At 42.1% G+C, this 15577-nt stretch overlaps 2 protein-coding genes across 7 annotated transcripts in view; both read left to right on the top strand.

The window, feature by feature from the left end:
- The window catches only part of LOC106916483 (sarcolemmal membrane-associated protein-like), a 38677-nt gene extending 28510 nt beyond the window's left edge, over positions 1-10167 (top strand). For all 3 annotated transcript variants that reach the window (XM_088006447.1, XM_088006448.1, XM_014984805.2), the window contains 4 exons: positions 20-299; positions 388-519; positions 3105-3217; positions 5855-10167. In XM_088006447.1, the coding sequence (XP_087862573.1) occupies positions 20-299; positions 388-519; positions 3105-3217; positions 5855-5867 (538 nt within the window). In that variant the 3' untranslated portion in view covers positions 5868-10167. The remainder of the gene's footprint in view (positions 1-19; positions 300-387; positions 520-3104; positions 3218-5854) is intronic.
- A 2921-nt stretch (positions 10168-13088) lies between these two features.
- Positions 13089-15577, top strand: part of LOC106916484 (filamin-C-like) — a 29279-nt gene continuing 26790 nt past the window's right edge. For all 4 annotated transcript variants that reach the window (XM_088006446.1, XM_088006445.1, XM_088006444.1 and 1 more), the window contains exon 1: positions 13089-13909. In XM_088006446.1, coding sequence (XP_087862572.1) covers positions 13534-13909 — 376 coding nt within the window. In that variant the 5' untranslated portion in view covers positions 13089-13533. The remainder of the gene's footprint in view (positions 13910-15577) is intronic.

The raw sequence follows: 15577 nt of genomic DNA, 5'->3' as shown, positions 1-15577 counted from the left end.
TGCATCACTTTCTCCACAGCTCCAGCGTCTATCTGTCACTCAAAGAGGAGGATGCGGTGGAGGGCGAAGAAGAGGCGAAGGAGGGCGAGGTTGGCTCAGGCGAGGTCACGACCGGGAGTTACATGACCATGACCCAGTCTGAGAACTGTCGCCTGGTGGATGCCTCCATCCAGAAGAACATCTCTTTCGACGGGAAGCCGGTGACGCCGACAAGCTGGAACGGCGGGATCGGGGAGATCTTCTCGCTGAGAGACCAGCTGAAACAGGCCGAGGAGAAGGCCTCGCAGGTTCAGAGAGAGGTATTTAATCTGTCGACATGTTTTGTATGGATCAGAGGCTGGACATAAAATACAAAGAAAAGGTCTGGATCTCCCCCCCACCCCCCAGTGTGACGGTCTGAAGATGGAGCTGCAGGAGCTGCAGATTCTGTACGACAGCAGTCAGAGGGAGAGGGCGGAGCTGGAGGAGGAGCTGCATCGCTGCAAGGCGGAGCTGCAGAAGCTGTCAGGGGGTTCGCAGGTGAGGAGTGACCAGACGTCACTGTCAAAATGGGGAAAACATGAATTACAAATTAGCATTAGGTGTGTATTCTGCTTTTCAGTGGTACCTATACCCATTTGTTTTTTAGATTTTACATATTACAACTAAAAACTTCTGCGTATTTTATTGGTACTTTATGTGAGAGACCGACAAGATTGTGAAGTGGAAGAATTTTAATGATTTCTGAAAACTGTGTATTTATTCATCACTGCCGAAGTCAATATCTGGCAGAACCATCTTTTGCTGCGTTTTTGTAACTTTTTAAGGCAATTTACGACGTTGGTGTCGAGTAGAGAATAGTTTGACTTTACGATTATTAACTATTTTACGTTGGACTGTCGCATGAAATCCCAATAAAATTTGTGAAAACATTCCAGGGGTATGAATATGCTTATAAGACAACGCACAGTGCAATTTTGAACAAATACAAGCTAAAAATGTTAGCATTTACTTTATAACATGCATGTTACTCTAAACTAGTTTTCAAACCAGACATTTTCTGCATAATGAAAGAAATGCTTTTTTTCTCTGCAGCTACAACTAACGCATAGCACTCGCATTACACCTCGTTGTGTCCTGTGTGTGTTGCCCACTTTTTATGTGTCCCATACTGTGGAGATACATGTTCTGATATGAACTGATCTGGCCTGTCGGCTCATATCAGCATTTTGCTTCCCTCTTTGGGCCGGTGTCTGTGTCCTGACCTCTCTGTGACGATGGCGCTTACTGTTGACGGACAAAAACACAACCAAGTGAAAATAAGAAGGGAAAGAATAAAAAAAGATTATGGACGACTAAATAAATGTTGATTATCAAACTATTTTTGAATTTTTTAAAAGTTCTATTTCGCACAGTTACTACTAATATATATGTATATATATATATAAAGTCAAATGCAGTCTTATTTCCATAATAATCCCCATCCAGAGGGTGGGGATGTTGAGTTTTCCATAACAAAAAGCTTCTGGTGCACTGATGCTACAAACCTACAAACCGATGCCCGATTTTTCCTTTATACTGTTGAGCAAAGACATAGAAAAATAAATTATTTCTATTTTTATTATAGCTTAATAGAAATAAATGTTATTCCATGATTAATCTTTATTTCCTTTAAAAAAAAAACATTTACCTTCCAGTCCAAAAATTCACATTTTTATACAATGAAATTGAAATTGCAAAAAAAATTTTTTTATTTTACATTTAGCTGCTCAATTTTCACACCCCATTTTATTAAAAGAGACAAAGCACTCAAATCTTTGTAGAAGAGGAATCATTTAACACATAGTTATTTTACGTTTTTCTTATTAAATGACAGAATCTCCTAAAGTATGATTTGAACGGTGGAGAAATATTTTCGTCTACTCTCAAAAGGCTTGCAATATTTAGCTAAATGCAGTCACTGTGTGCGCTGAAGTCTGCAAACTTTTGAGTAAAGGTTTTTTGTAGTCCAGCCACAAACATCCAATGAAAGCATAAAATGTGAACAAAGACAAGTACTTTGTCTTGAACACGATCTTCTGCAGGCTGAGATAGTAGTATTTTGATGGAAAGTTACACAAACGGCTACAAACGACCCTCAGCCTGCAGTTTGGATGTCCCTGCTTCAAACTGAGCCGAAAGGAAAACTAATTACTTAAGCTCATTCTGCTATTTGGTCATGTTTACTAGATGGGGATACTGAAGTTTAAAGAAACGAGTCATATTGGTCATGAGACAGTTTAATCTCTGAACAAACAGTGACCACAATGACCAACCAAAAGCCATTTGGCCTTTTGAGAGAGGAGAAATCTTCTTGTCGGCAAACTACATACTAAGCTCTATGTGGCTCAGCAAGCTTACAACAAAAAAATAAACAACCAAACACACGTTTCCTTTCCGTTTCTTGCTTTTGATATTTATTCGTCTTCTAAATCTGGGACCAATTAGGTAAAAACTGAATCCATCAGCGCTCAAAGACGAAACAAAAACAGGCCGAAAAACAAAACCTCATGTTTTGTCTTCAGCAGCAGTGAAGCGGTGTGTCTGCGTCGTGTCAAGCTGTCTGCCCGTGCCTGTCTCTGACGCTGTCCTTGTTCTCTGAATGTCCATGACCTCTCAGCCTGTCAGACGGCAAATTAGCGACATAACGAGGATAGAGAGAATGAAACGCCTCCGAACCGTCCCCCTCACATCGTTTCGTCTTTCTGTTTCCGGGCCACTCAAACCATCACACATGCTTGACAACGGATGCCGCGCAAATCCCGAGCACACATTCTCATCTCGACTTAATGCTTCTTTCCTCATAAAGTTACTCGTTGTCTGCTTTATGGGACGTTTAAATTGCTCCATCGCTGTCCTTCCCCGTGTAAATCCCAGCATTAGACCATGTCTCTTTTGTGTGTGTGTGTGTGTGTGTGTGTGTGTGTGTGTGTGTGTGTGTGTGTGTGTGTGTGTGGGTGTGTGTGTGTGTGTGTTTGTGTTTGTTCTGGAGTGTGTATTATTTATTTTGTTTCTATCAGTTCATCCATTCATTCACCCCCGTCACCTCCATGGTCCTTGTGTTTTGTTTTCTGTTCCCTCCTCAGAGATTCATCCATCCATCTGAGCACCCTGTTCTCTCCATCCCCTTCGTAGGAATGATTATAATTGTGGCTGTGGTCTGGTGCTGGTTGTCGGAGCTGGCGTCCCAGAGAGCAAGGTATGGCAGGAGCTCATCTCCACCTGATGCATTGTTTTGTTTTTTTGTTTTTTTGCTAATCTGGACATTCCTAACAAAACATCACCTGAGATGCTTCATAGAAAATCTTCCAATAGTGTTAAGCAAACTAGCTAAGTACCTAATTAAGTAAAGAAATGACTAAATTGTGGCAACAAAAGAGGAGGATACTAATCTTTAAGCAAAAAGTTTTAAAACAGTTTTACGAAAATGAGACAAATCACTTCTGCAAATCGTATTTATTTGCTAAATATACACGCTTACGGCTGTCTGCAGTAACCGTTGTTGCTTGGGAGGCTCAAGCTTTAGCGTCCTCAGACATTTTCCAACCAGGATTTCTTGAAACTGAATCCATCTTGATTCCAGGTGATGTAGGCACTATTCCTTTAAGTTTAACCTTCAAAACTAACATTCAAGGCCTTTGCCAACTTGTTGTGTCCTCCTTTCCCCTGTTTGTGCCAGGAAATAATCTTTACTATTATTATTATTATAATATGTCAAATGCTACGTCTGTTTAATTAATTAAAACACCTTGTTACAAACAATTCGTAGTGGTGGTTGAATAATTTTAGGTGCAACTGATTCAACGTTTACAGATTTTTGAAAGACTGTGATTTGAATTTGTTCTGCACATTTGAAATATTCTAATCTTAATCCAGCAAATCAAAAATGTTAGGATTTAGTTTTATGATGCAAGCTCAACACGACAGGACGGGTGGGCAGTTTGACAAATCAGAACTAGAAGGCCCTCTAAATTGCAAAATGCCCTTTCGAGTTTTAGATCAGAAGAGTCAAAAATGATGATATTATCAGTCACAACAAGGGTTTGTAATCGCCGTTATTTCGATCGTTTTAACTGTTGCACGATGCAACAGGAGCTTTTATTGCATTCGGTATAAGTGCCGTCCTCTTTGAGGCGCATCTGCATCGTCTCCAGTTACAAACATGACCTCGTAAACATTTATTTTGTGTTTAAGTGAAAAGATGGCATCAAAAAAAGCCTGTAAGAGGGCTGCAGGTGCTCCTCATAAACTATAAACTGTGCATTACTCTCTTCAGCAAAGATTCTAGAGACTTTGTGGCGTATCAAAGTTCACCAAATAGACAAGATAAACATTTAAATATCCATATGAATAGATTAAAACAAATGCTCATAACTGTTCTCATTTATTTTATTAAAAAGTGTATTTTTTATGCAGTTTCTAATCAGTCAGACAACGATGTAAACGTGACTTAATATTTAGAACTGAGATGTAATTACTTTCATAAAGGATTTTGCTACTGTTAAATGCCAACTTTGAATTTAAAGTAAATCCCTGTCTATTGCAATTTCTTATATATACATAGGCTAAATAAAAGGCTCTTCTACTTTTTATTTAAAAATGTTTCACAGCTTTAAGAAAGACATAAAAGCAGTGGTGGTCACTCTATTGGCAATGTTTTATGATACACTTACTGACACAAATGTCCAGGTTTGGACAGGCTGGATGAATTTGGCTCTCATGTCGTATTGTCCAGTTCCTGTGTGGTGGGTTCGGCTCATTTTTCTAGCTGTTGTGACCTGACCTCTATTAAACTCAGTTAAGAGCTGAGGAAGACGTCTGAGCAGTTTCTGTCGGCGAGTGTGCGACGACGCGGCCCAGGCTACACTTATCTCAGCTAACGCCGAGCTAAAAGCATCTGGACGCTCGGCGTTGTGAACACCACGTTGTGTCATGTTTATTCAGCGTGTACGCAAGCAGAAATCTGAAAACAGTAACTAGTGGTTTTGTGAGGCTGGGTTGAGATCCTCACCACAACCAGTGGAGTCTGATGTGCCTGGATTTGCCTCGGTGTTTGTGATCTATTTGAAAATGTGACGACCTGCAGGATTTAGAGTTCCTGTCTGTTCCTAAGCAAATATTCAGATTTCCTAGGGATGTTGAACTATTCTTTAAATGTCCTGGTGAAATCCTTGAATACAATTCCAGGTGTGAAAGTCACACTTTCTGGGCTTTTTGCGATGCATCTGAGCTGTTTCTTTTCCAGGGTGAAAAAAAAGAAGAAAAAAAATCCTTTGAATCAAAAACATGATTTTGGTGAACAAATCTGAATTTTCTCCAGAATTAACATGCTCAGATATATACACCTTCTGAACAGTTTGGTCCCTTTCAGAGTTGGGCCTGCATGAATGAAGTGGTTCATTTATGCCGTCTTGTATGGACCTGCCTTTGCGTAGTGGTTCAGAAATGATCCGCAGACCAAGTGAACAAAACATGATCAAAAATCAACACGTTTAAGTTTGACCGTAATTTGCAGCTGCCGTCTGCAGGAAGGTTTTACGGTTAGTAGACGTAAAGTTTGAGTCAGCTGCCTGTGCTGGCAAGAGGAAGAGTCAAAGTCACTGCATCCACTGTCAGGTTTGGAGGTGGCAGCATCATGGTGTGGGCTTTGATACGAGTCGTACTGGCATGCTTTTTTTTTTTCAGTTAAAGCCAAATATTTAACTTTACATTCGGATGGATCGCCGGCTTGCCTGACCTTTTTTTTTTTTTTTTTTACCAGAATGAAGGTGAACGCAAAACTTCTCCAAATGTCCTAACGCTTTCTGTCTGTCTTTCTGTCTGTCTGTCCGCTCAGGGGAGTGAGGTAGGTTGGAACTCCATTGTGACTCTCTCCGCAGCCACAGCCCTGCTACTGGCTATGGCCGGCTTGTTGAGAGCTCTCGTCCGGTGCTGATTGGATGGGACGGACGTCCGCTTCGGACCAGCCTGCGTTCTCGCCACCTAAGCCGACTGAACTGAAATCACTTCTTTGCAACACGTGAAAACGTGGGAAGTTTGTTCTCCAGCCAGATGGTACACGGAAACACGGACTGGGAACGACGGGCTCGGTCTAAGCGCCGCGGCCCGAAACGAGAAGTAATCCGTTCAATAGACGTGCGCTTGTGTCGTGACAGTCCTCTGTGAATATGATCTTCTTCTCTTTTAATGTGTGACATGTTGGTTCTTATTATTCCCTAGTTAGGATGTAATTCATTTGTAAAGTTGAATAATTTAATTTTATGTTTCTTCTTGTGTTAGGTAGGTGTTTCTGATAACAACGAATATAATCCTCTGTCTGTTAAGTTTGAACAAAGCGAGCTTAAAACGTGACATCCAGTCGGTTTACACTCCTGTGTTTATAAATCGCTTCTTTTTATCGTAAAACTCCAATAACGATCCTCTTATGGATGAAGTCAGCTCCTCTTTCGCCTTTAACTCTCAATCGTGTAACAAAGCGCTCTGACTTGATTTCTCGCACTTCAAACTGTCTGCATCAAACTCCCGCAGTGAGATTCTCTGAAGTTTATCTTTCCTCACCAAACATTTCATCGGCTTTCCGAAGAAACTAGGAGTAAACGGTCTAATTGATGGAGAATGGGATCAAATAGTTAATTTATTTCAGCAGTTTAGTTGAAAAATGGGGAAAATTCAGGGGTTTTAGAGATTAATTACACACAGAGGAATTTGTTTGATGTCTCTTTGTCTGTTGATTTTGATGATTATGGCTTAAAGCTGATGAAAACCCCAAATTCTGTTTATTTGAAAGCTTGAATATTGCTTTAGTCTCATAAACGGCTTTTAGTGCAGAAAAGTCGACCCGCTAAATACTACGCCCAGGTCCTATGCAGGGCTTGAATTGCCACTTCATGGATTGACTCTGGGCTTTTGGTCAGGCCAGCTTGCTGACCAGTCCTGGTCATTAAATCAGCTACTGATTTGGCAGCGAGGGGAGGAAATCTGCGTCTCCATAAAGCTTGTCAACAGAGGGGAGGACGAGCCGCTCCAATGTTTTCTTGTAGACATCGGTGCCAGTTTTGGACTTTTTGACACCAGCAGGCGACACGCTTCCCAAACTACCAGAATATCTGGAAACTTTACACTCAAGCATCTTGGATTCAGTTCCTCTTCACTCTGCCAAATTTAAAGGAACTTTTATAGCGCCGCAATTTTTCATTCCACTCAACTTTCCATCAGTGAACTTGCACAGAGCACTCTCTGAGCTTCTGTCTGCTGAACAACTCTGTAATCTTCCCCGTTATTTTCAGTATTTCTGAATTGAAATGGTATTTTCTTTAGTTTTATGTAATTTGCTAATATTCTCAGAACCTGAATTTGGGTTTGCAGCAGCTGTAAGCCATAATATGATGATATTCTAATTTATTGAGACGCACCTGTACATTTCAGTTTCATGTAAAAAAAATAAATCTATATATAGATATATATATTATTTTTACTCTGTTGGCTAAATGTTTGGGAAACCTCCTCAGCTTTTAAAAGGTACACAGTTAGAAAAGGATTACTGCCAGTTTCAAAGTGTGAAGATCTGACAAATGTTTTGTTTTGAGGATCTATTAGAATCCTGATTTGTGTCTGAATCTTGTACATAGGAGATCATAAAACCTATATAAGCATCATCTACTGTTGACTTCTGTATGTAATCGAAGGACATTGTTTACATTTGTGAAATGTTCTGTTTTTTTCTGGTGACAATCGCTTCGGACTCAGAGCATGCTAGAAACGCATAGAAGCACAAAACTATATTTATGTCGGTTATGGTTCCTTTCTATTTCCTGTAAATAGAGACGACATGCAGTACTATGGGAGACAGTTCTTTCTTAAATCCATTTGTACTAGCTTTGTAGAAAGTTAATTCTATTTTAAAGAGCATTGTATATTTGATAGCCAAACTCTAAGCTATGTAAAATGTTTATTTATGGTATCGTTGGTCAGAGGACTACTGTCCAGACGTCTTTCTTAAAAACCCCTGTCGCATGCCTTTAGCCAACATGAAACCTCCCCCTCTGTTTTTTCTGAATTTCAGACACTTTCATTGTCAGTTTTAATGAGCTTTATCTGCCTTCAGTGAGATTTTATGAAGTAGACGCGTGCCACAGGACTGCAGCTGCCACTACTTGACCCACTTGTACCACGAACCAAAGTCCTATTAAACATTGCATTATGTTCAGCGCCTTGCAAAAGCAATCGTTCGCTCCGAATGTCTCCACGTTTTGTCACTTTACAAACAACAAGCCACATTTGATCCCTTTGGCGTTTTATGTGACGGGCCGACGCAAAGGACTGCGTGGAATTGAAAGAAAATGTTCAGTCAGATTGAATGGAGAACATTCGTGTTCAAGTCTTTCCACAGACTCACAATTGCATTTATACTTTAACTAGACCATTCTAAAAAAAATGGTTTAAATAATTTCCTTGTACCTCCAGCTGTGCGTGTGTGGCCACAGCCTCTCGCTGATTTCCCTCCATAAATCTGCAAGAGGCTGAAGAAAAATACTCCCCACAGCATGATACTGCCTCTACCATGTCTCAAAGTGGCGCTGGTGCATTCAGGGTGACCTGCAGTGTTGGTTTTCTGTCACACGCTGTTTTTGCTTGTTGCTGAAAAAGTTCCCGTTCTGCTCTCGTATCGTTTTGTAACCCAACACCTGCTCTGTTCACGAACGAACCTCTGAGGCCTTCGCAGAACAGCTGGATCCATAATGAGATCAAGTCACACAGGTGGAGGTATTCACATAATCGGTTCCCCTGGGTTTATATTTTGGGGTAACAGAGTAAAATGGACTGAAAAAACGCATGCATCCTTTTTATTCCATGTCACAGTTATGAGAAACGCTACGTCGGTCTTACCCAGTCCCCATGAAGCTCCTTAAAAGTCTGTGTTTCGAAATAAAACGAAAATGTGAAAAAAAGATCAACTGGTACAAAAACGCCTCTGCCGGGCAATTTAGGACTTTGTCTTTACTTTTACTTTCTTTTCAGAGTTCTTACTATTGTTTGCAAAGCATCCATGTTGCACAGTGTTTCGAAGCTTGCCGCTTTTGCATATTTATTGCGTTGTTTGTCTTCAATATATATATATAGTTGTGGCTATTTTGTTACCCGGAGGGTCTATTTTGCACTGCGAATGAGTCGAGAAAATAAATATATCCAACCCACATGATGTCTGAGGGGCTCTTTCTTTCCCGGGCGGCTGACCTCACCGACCGTCATGCTCACGAGGTTTGAGGTGTCCGGGAGTCCCATTCATGAAAAACATTCAGCAGGAGCCGTCCCTCTGAGGGCGTCGCGTTACACGCGGGTTGTACCGATATTAATAACCGTCACTCCGCAGACGTGACACGGTCTCACAGCCGGCATTTGGACGCAGGCAGGCGGCGGGGAAGTGGCGTGTAAACGTCGCTGACGATGAGGCCTCCGAACCGCAAGCCTCTGCCGCACTGACTGCACACAGCTCATGGGTTTGCTGAGATTAGGGGGAATCTAATTATCCAAAAGTACCCTGGATGTGCAGCTTTGTGTAAAAAGCTAGCCTAGGTTTAAAGTAAATTAGTCCCCCCCACTCTCCCCCAAGTCTGCCAAACCTCTCCTAGGATTCTGAATCAGGTTCCTGTCGCATTCTGTGTCAGATTTGCAGCTAAAGGATTAAAAAGTGTCTTAATGGGCTAATCAAATAGCCTATGGCCCTGGGCCTATCTGCACAGCAAATTCACCCCAAATCCCTTTTTAAATAATTAATACAGTCAACTGACAGGCAAACAGGGAAAAAGCTAATTAAAAAAAGGTGCGAGGCAGATAGTGGAAAAGCCACGGGCGAGCTTTAAAGATAAAAAGTCAAAAGGCCAGATCATCAGATGAAGCTCAGGGATTTATTTTTTTATTTATTTTCTGTATTTTCATCACTTTCTGACATTTTTTTTTTAAACTAGATAATGAACGAACTGACCATTCTGATCACTTACCTCCAGCAGAAGAGCTGGAACCACATTGAGACGCATTTTATGAACATGGGGGTGGGAAAGTCTTGCAATTTTGTATTTGTGAAACTGATGGATGAAAATAAATTCTGGCAAACTTTCCTTCTGTTTTCTCAAATAAAAGCTTTAAAGGGTGTGTGTGTGTGTGTGTTAACGGTGACTCGTAAAATATAGCAGCAAATAAAAAACAGAAACAAATGGAAAATAACGCCAACTTTCCCAAAGTCTGAGAACATAATCCAAACTTCTTTTTTTTTTTTTTTACATTTCCCACAGCATAATACAGCCACCAATCTGTTTCAAGTGGTATTTTTAGGATGATGTGCGATGCACAAAGTTTCTCCTTGTAACTTCCCAAGTCTTGTGATCTTTTTGTTTTCATTAAAGATTTTCATTTGGCTGTGTAATTCTTCCAGCTCGTAGCATATCTCTTATTTGCTAAGTGGTTCTTATCGCTGCAGAATATTCCGGCGCCTGCTTCAGGCCTTACTGTAACCGCTCCGGCTGCGTCATGACTGAAAGTGAGGAGGTGAGTACTCCGTCTGGAAGCAAACTCGGTTTGAAAAGGATGACACCTGAACATCCGCCGAGACCCTCAGAGAAACGCTGACTCACTTTAGGTGACTACACGCTCTATGTTTAGATCAGATAACCGCTTTACGTGCTGGAAGTAAAACAAGAAAGCTGTAGGGTTTTAAAGAAACGCCTCAATTGTTTTGTAGTATCAGATGACCTTTCAGGAGACCCACCTGGGGTCCTAACCCCCCCCCCAGCTGCAACCGCCCTCCTGAGAGCGCTTTCTGCATGTGTCACAGTTATTCTTACCTCCCACTTATTTATCCAAGCTGGAGCTGGCAGCTGGTGTCAACCAGTGCTGAGTCACAACACCATGACATTCCCAGCACCTGCTGCAAACACAACATTTACTGACTCCTCAAGATATTGTTTTTTTTTCTGTCTATAAATTTATGTACTGCCTCCTCACAGTGCTGTCAGTGAGCAGATCTGGAGATGACACTTTCACTTGCTGGAAATTCAACAAAACAAACTTTCACGCTGCAGAAGCTGCTTTTTGCCCTGAAAGTTCGATTTATTTCTGCGAAAATGTCGTTTCCGTAATCATTAAACTGGACGTATCTGCTGTAGCTTAGCGTCAGACGAAGACCTGAGTAAATGCAAAATGTTTTCAACGAATGGTTTTCCTTTATTACGGGAACAGTTCTACCCAAGCCAACCTGGTTACATGTAAAATGTATCCATGGTGATATTAGCTGCCGTAAAGCATTTGCTACAACCAGAAATCGGTTTTTACGTTGCTGTGAAGGAATTTCAGCTCACTCTTGTTTGCAAAAGAGTTTCAATTCTGCCATGTAGGGTTTTAAAGAAACGCCTCAATTGTTTTGTTATATGGATATCAAGCACGAACAAACTGCTTGACTCTTGATTAGAGAGATTAAGTCTACACTTTAACTAGGCCAATCCAAAACCACTTTTGGCTTTTGAGCCATTCAGAGGAAGACTTTACGTTTCAGAGGATCGCCCTTCTTTACAATTCACGTTGGCTTAAGCTTAGGATCGATCGGGTCTGGTGCATGGGAGCCTCACTTTCCAGACCTAAGAGCAGTAGTAGCTCACTACTACTGCTACTACACTGAGTCATGGGTTAATGACTCAATGTAGCATAAAGTGCTTTTGGGGTCCTCTGGACTTGATAAAGATAAAGTGCTATATAAGTCCATTTTCACTGGCGTACCAAAGTCTTGGATATGGGATTATTTCTTGTTCCAGTTTAATGGTTTTGTGTCTTATCTTTTCTTTACGTAAGGGGAGGATGTAACCTTTTCTTTTTTAGTTTTATTGACTCTAGTGGCCTTTATTTGATAGTGAATTGACAGGAAAAAGGGGGGGGGAGATATGTGACACAGGTTACCAAGCTGGGAATCGAGCCTGGACAGCCGCGTCGAGGACTAAGGCCTCCATATGCGGGTTGTGCTTAACGCCTGCGCCACCACAGCAAACCCCAGAGGATATCATCATGTAAAACTTGCACCAAGGTATGGTGCAAGTTTTACATAGACCAAGGTTGGTTTGGACAGATTTTCCCCTTAGAAAATTAAATCACCACTTGAAAACTCCTTTCTGAATTTCCTCAGAATCAGTTCGATGATGTGAAATGAGTGCAACAAAAACGCAACAGCAGAAGAAACCTGGAATGATTCTGCTTGTATGTTTAGGACATTTATCCTGCTGGAAGGTGAAGCCTCAAGTCTTTCGCAGCCCCGATTTGGTTTTGTTTGCTTGCTGAAGAAAAACATTGCATTACGCTGCCCTCACCGTGTTGCGCTGAAGGCACGTCGTGCGCTCCGGCACAAACGGCATTCTGCATATAGGCCAGAAACGTCAGTTTTGTCCCATCAGAGCGCTTTTTCCTACAAATGCCAGATTTGCTGAGCGTGTAGCCGACACACACCGAGACAAAACGCGAAAGGGCCACGAATCATTTTACAGGGTTCTTCTGCAACTGCAAAGTGCAAGAATCTGCCCATCCAAATAGGGATTTTTTTTTAAAACGTAGCCCATATGGTGCAACATATAATCTCATAAGCCTCTGTGAGTACGCTGACCTTGGCTTGAAATGCATATCTCACTGTGGTGGCAGATCGCTGTCAGACACACGATTCAGTCACCTCATATAATGACCTCATTCTTTAAAACCCACAATCTTTTCTTCTTTACAGCACTCACAGGAGGATTTTAATTTGAAAGAGAGAGAGAGAGAAACATAAAATCTTAAATTGTAACATGAAAACCCCGTGGCCCCCAGGGACTCACTACTCCTTCTTTTCTTAGTCCAGTTGTTCATCCACTCCACCCCCCCAGCGCAGAATAACACACATCCACAACAATCGGTCAGTGAGTCCCGGTCCACTCCTCCCTCTCAGTCGCCCGAATTGGAGCTCCTAAAAATAAGGTGCATGCCACAACTGTTGCGCTGCTCCGGGTCTGACCAATCACAGCCCCCCCCCCCCCCCGTAAACCGAGCCCGACTCCGGTTTTCCTCATGGATTAACAAATAGACCATGATCACAGACGCAGGGTGACGCGGCCCGCGGCCCCTTTATAAACCCCATTTCGGTCCTCCTCTCTGCATGCAAGTCAAACACGCTCTGCTCCAGCTCACCTGCCTCTAAAGCCACTACTTTTTTTGTTGTTTTTTTTCCTCCAAGCACAGTCCTCAGAGGACAGCGTCACCAGAAGGTGCCAAAAGAAGAAAAGCCTCCTGCTTTACCGGATCCTTTAACCCCCCTCAAATCACCGCCGCCAGAGGGATTCTTCGCATCTGTGTCTGAACAATCCTTGCTCAGTCTCAACCGAACTTTTTCCCCCTTTCGCTTTTTGCCGTCGACCCGCTAAAAGTTTCCATCGCAGTTCCACACACGGGTGTCACCGCCGAGCAATAAAAAAAAGAAAAGAAACGAAAGTGGACGCGGACAGGGCCATCATGATGAGCAACAACTACGGTGAGGACCAGCTGCCTCCGCAGTACTACCAGGCCACGGACTTTGGGGACGAGGAGGACGACGAGATGCCCGCCACGGAGAAGGACCTGGCCGAGGACGCGCCGTGGAAGAAGATCCAGCAGAACACCTTCACCAGGTGGTGCAACGAGCACCTGAAGTGCGTCAACAAGACCATCTCCGACCTGCAGAGGGATTTCAGCGACGGCCTGAAGCTCATCTCGCTCCTGGAGGTGCTGAGTCAGAAGAAGATGTACAGGAAGCACCACAGCAGGCCCAACTTCCGTCAGATGAAGCTGGAGAACGTGTCCGTGGCGCTGGAGTTCCTGGACAGGGAGCACATCAAGCTGGTCTCAATAGGTGAGCTGCTATGCTGATTTCTTTTCTTTTTTTTTTATTATTGATTTGATATTTATTTCAAGTGCCATCAGGCGTGCATTTATAGAATGACCTTTCTCTGCATGTAAAACTGTAAGTCTTTGGAGGTCAACGTGATTGAATGCAAAATTGGGGCTTTCTAACAAAGTATTTTCTCATTTGAACCAGTCCTTCTCAAAGGACATGGACACAGCTGAGATACCACTGTTTTATGCAACATGAGCTTGACTTTTTCTTTTAGGTCTTATTGAAGGGTGCAGTTTAATTATGGGTCCAATTTTTACATGCTTAAAGTAAAAAATATAAAATAAATAAATAAATAAATAAATAATAATAATAATAATAAACTACCAGAAAGGTACCTAGAAGTCAGAAAGTTCTGAGGTTTCTCATTAATCCTGGCCTGTAGATCCAACATGGACGCCTTGCATTTAAAACCTTGTTTTGAAAAATAGTGTTTTGTCATTTTTTTTTTCTCTTGACTTATGTCCAGTTAATCAGTCACACTATTTTGCGCATAACCTTCTTTGGTAAACACTTTGGTTCAGTGCTAAAAAATAAATAAATAAATAAATAAATAAATAAATAAATAAATAAATAAGATGCAGGGAAATACATGGTGTTTTGTTTGTGTTGCTAACAGCAGCTAGCCTGGTCGCTGAGCTCATCAGGTAAGAACTACGACTGAAGCAGTTTATGTCTGATTTGATACCAATTATTGGTTCACTATTGTGGTTGCTATGCTTGTATTTACTCTGCCAATAATTAAGGACATACTTTCTTCAGAGTACCACTAAAAGTGGGACATCAGGGTAGTGGTTCTCAGACAGTTTGAGAACCACAGATCTACACCATGCCACTGCACCTCTAGATGTATTTCTAAGAGCCATCGTACCACTGGAAGATAAACCATCATCAGTCTGAAGTCCTTTGCAGACTCAAACATGTTTCTTTTTTCGGGCTCCACCCATCCTCCAATCAGCTTTAAGATGCCTCTCTGTTGCTGCTAAATAAAAGTAATCCCAGAGGATGATCCTACCGTTACCATGTTTCACTTTTGCAATGGCATTTACAGAGTAATGTGCTGTATTAGACAGATTGCACGTCGTACTGGTCACGTTAGATAAGCACGCGCTGACCTATAATTAGCTGTGGAATCCAAAGTGAAATATAATTGATAATGATAAAAAAAACAGGGTATAATCGCCTCGGTGTTTTATTAAACCAGGTGCCAGGCAACAGAGACGTGGCTTACGGAGGCCTCTGTGTCGACAGCGTTGAGTTGGGGGTCAGGAGCTTTATTGGAAAGTTACTGCAGGATGTGTCACCGAGGTCGCAGAGTTGGATCGGGTCCCTTACCCAGCGGCTGCTCTGCCAGCTTGAACTAACTCCTGCTGCTGCAGTGTGCTGAGCTATGGGGGCTGGAAAAGTATCAAGGCTGTGCTAATGAGAATGATACAGTTTTTACACAGATGGGTATTAGTCTCACTCACACATTCACAAACACAGCTGTGTCTAGCAGGTCGGAGGTGAGGGGCGATTTGGGCGATCTAAGGCCATCGGCGGCTCTTGTGCATATCGGGCACATTAAGTCCGTTGTGACAGTCGCACAGGTTGCATTAGTTTGCTGTGTATTTGTCTTATCCGTCA

The sequence above is a fragment of the Poecilia mexicana genome, unplaced genomic scaffold (genome assembly GCF_051168715.1).
Source record: "Poecilia mexicana isolate PSO_F unplaced genomic scaffold, ASM5116871v1 scaffold_6, whole genome shotgun sequence".
NCBI lineage: Eukaryota > Metazoa > Chordata > Actinopteri > Cyprinodontiformes > Poeciliidae > Poecilia > Poecilia mexicana.
The sequence above is the reverse complement of the archived record's forward strand: the minus strand, read 5'-3'. Positions and strand labels throughout refer to the sequence as shown.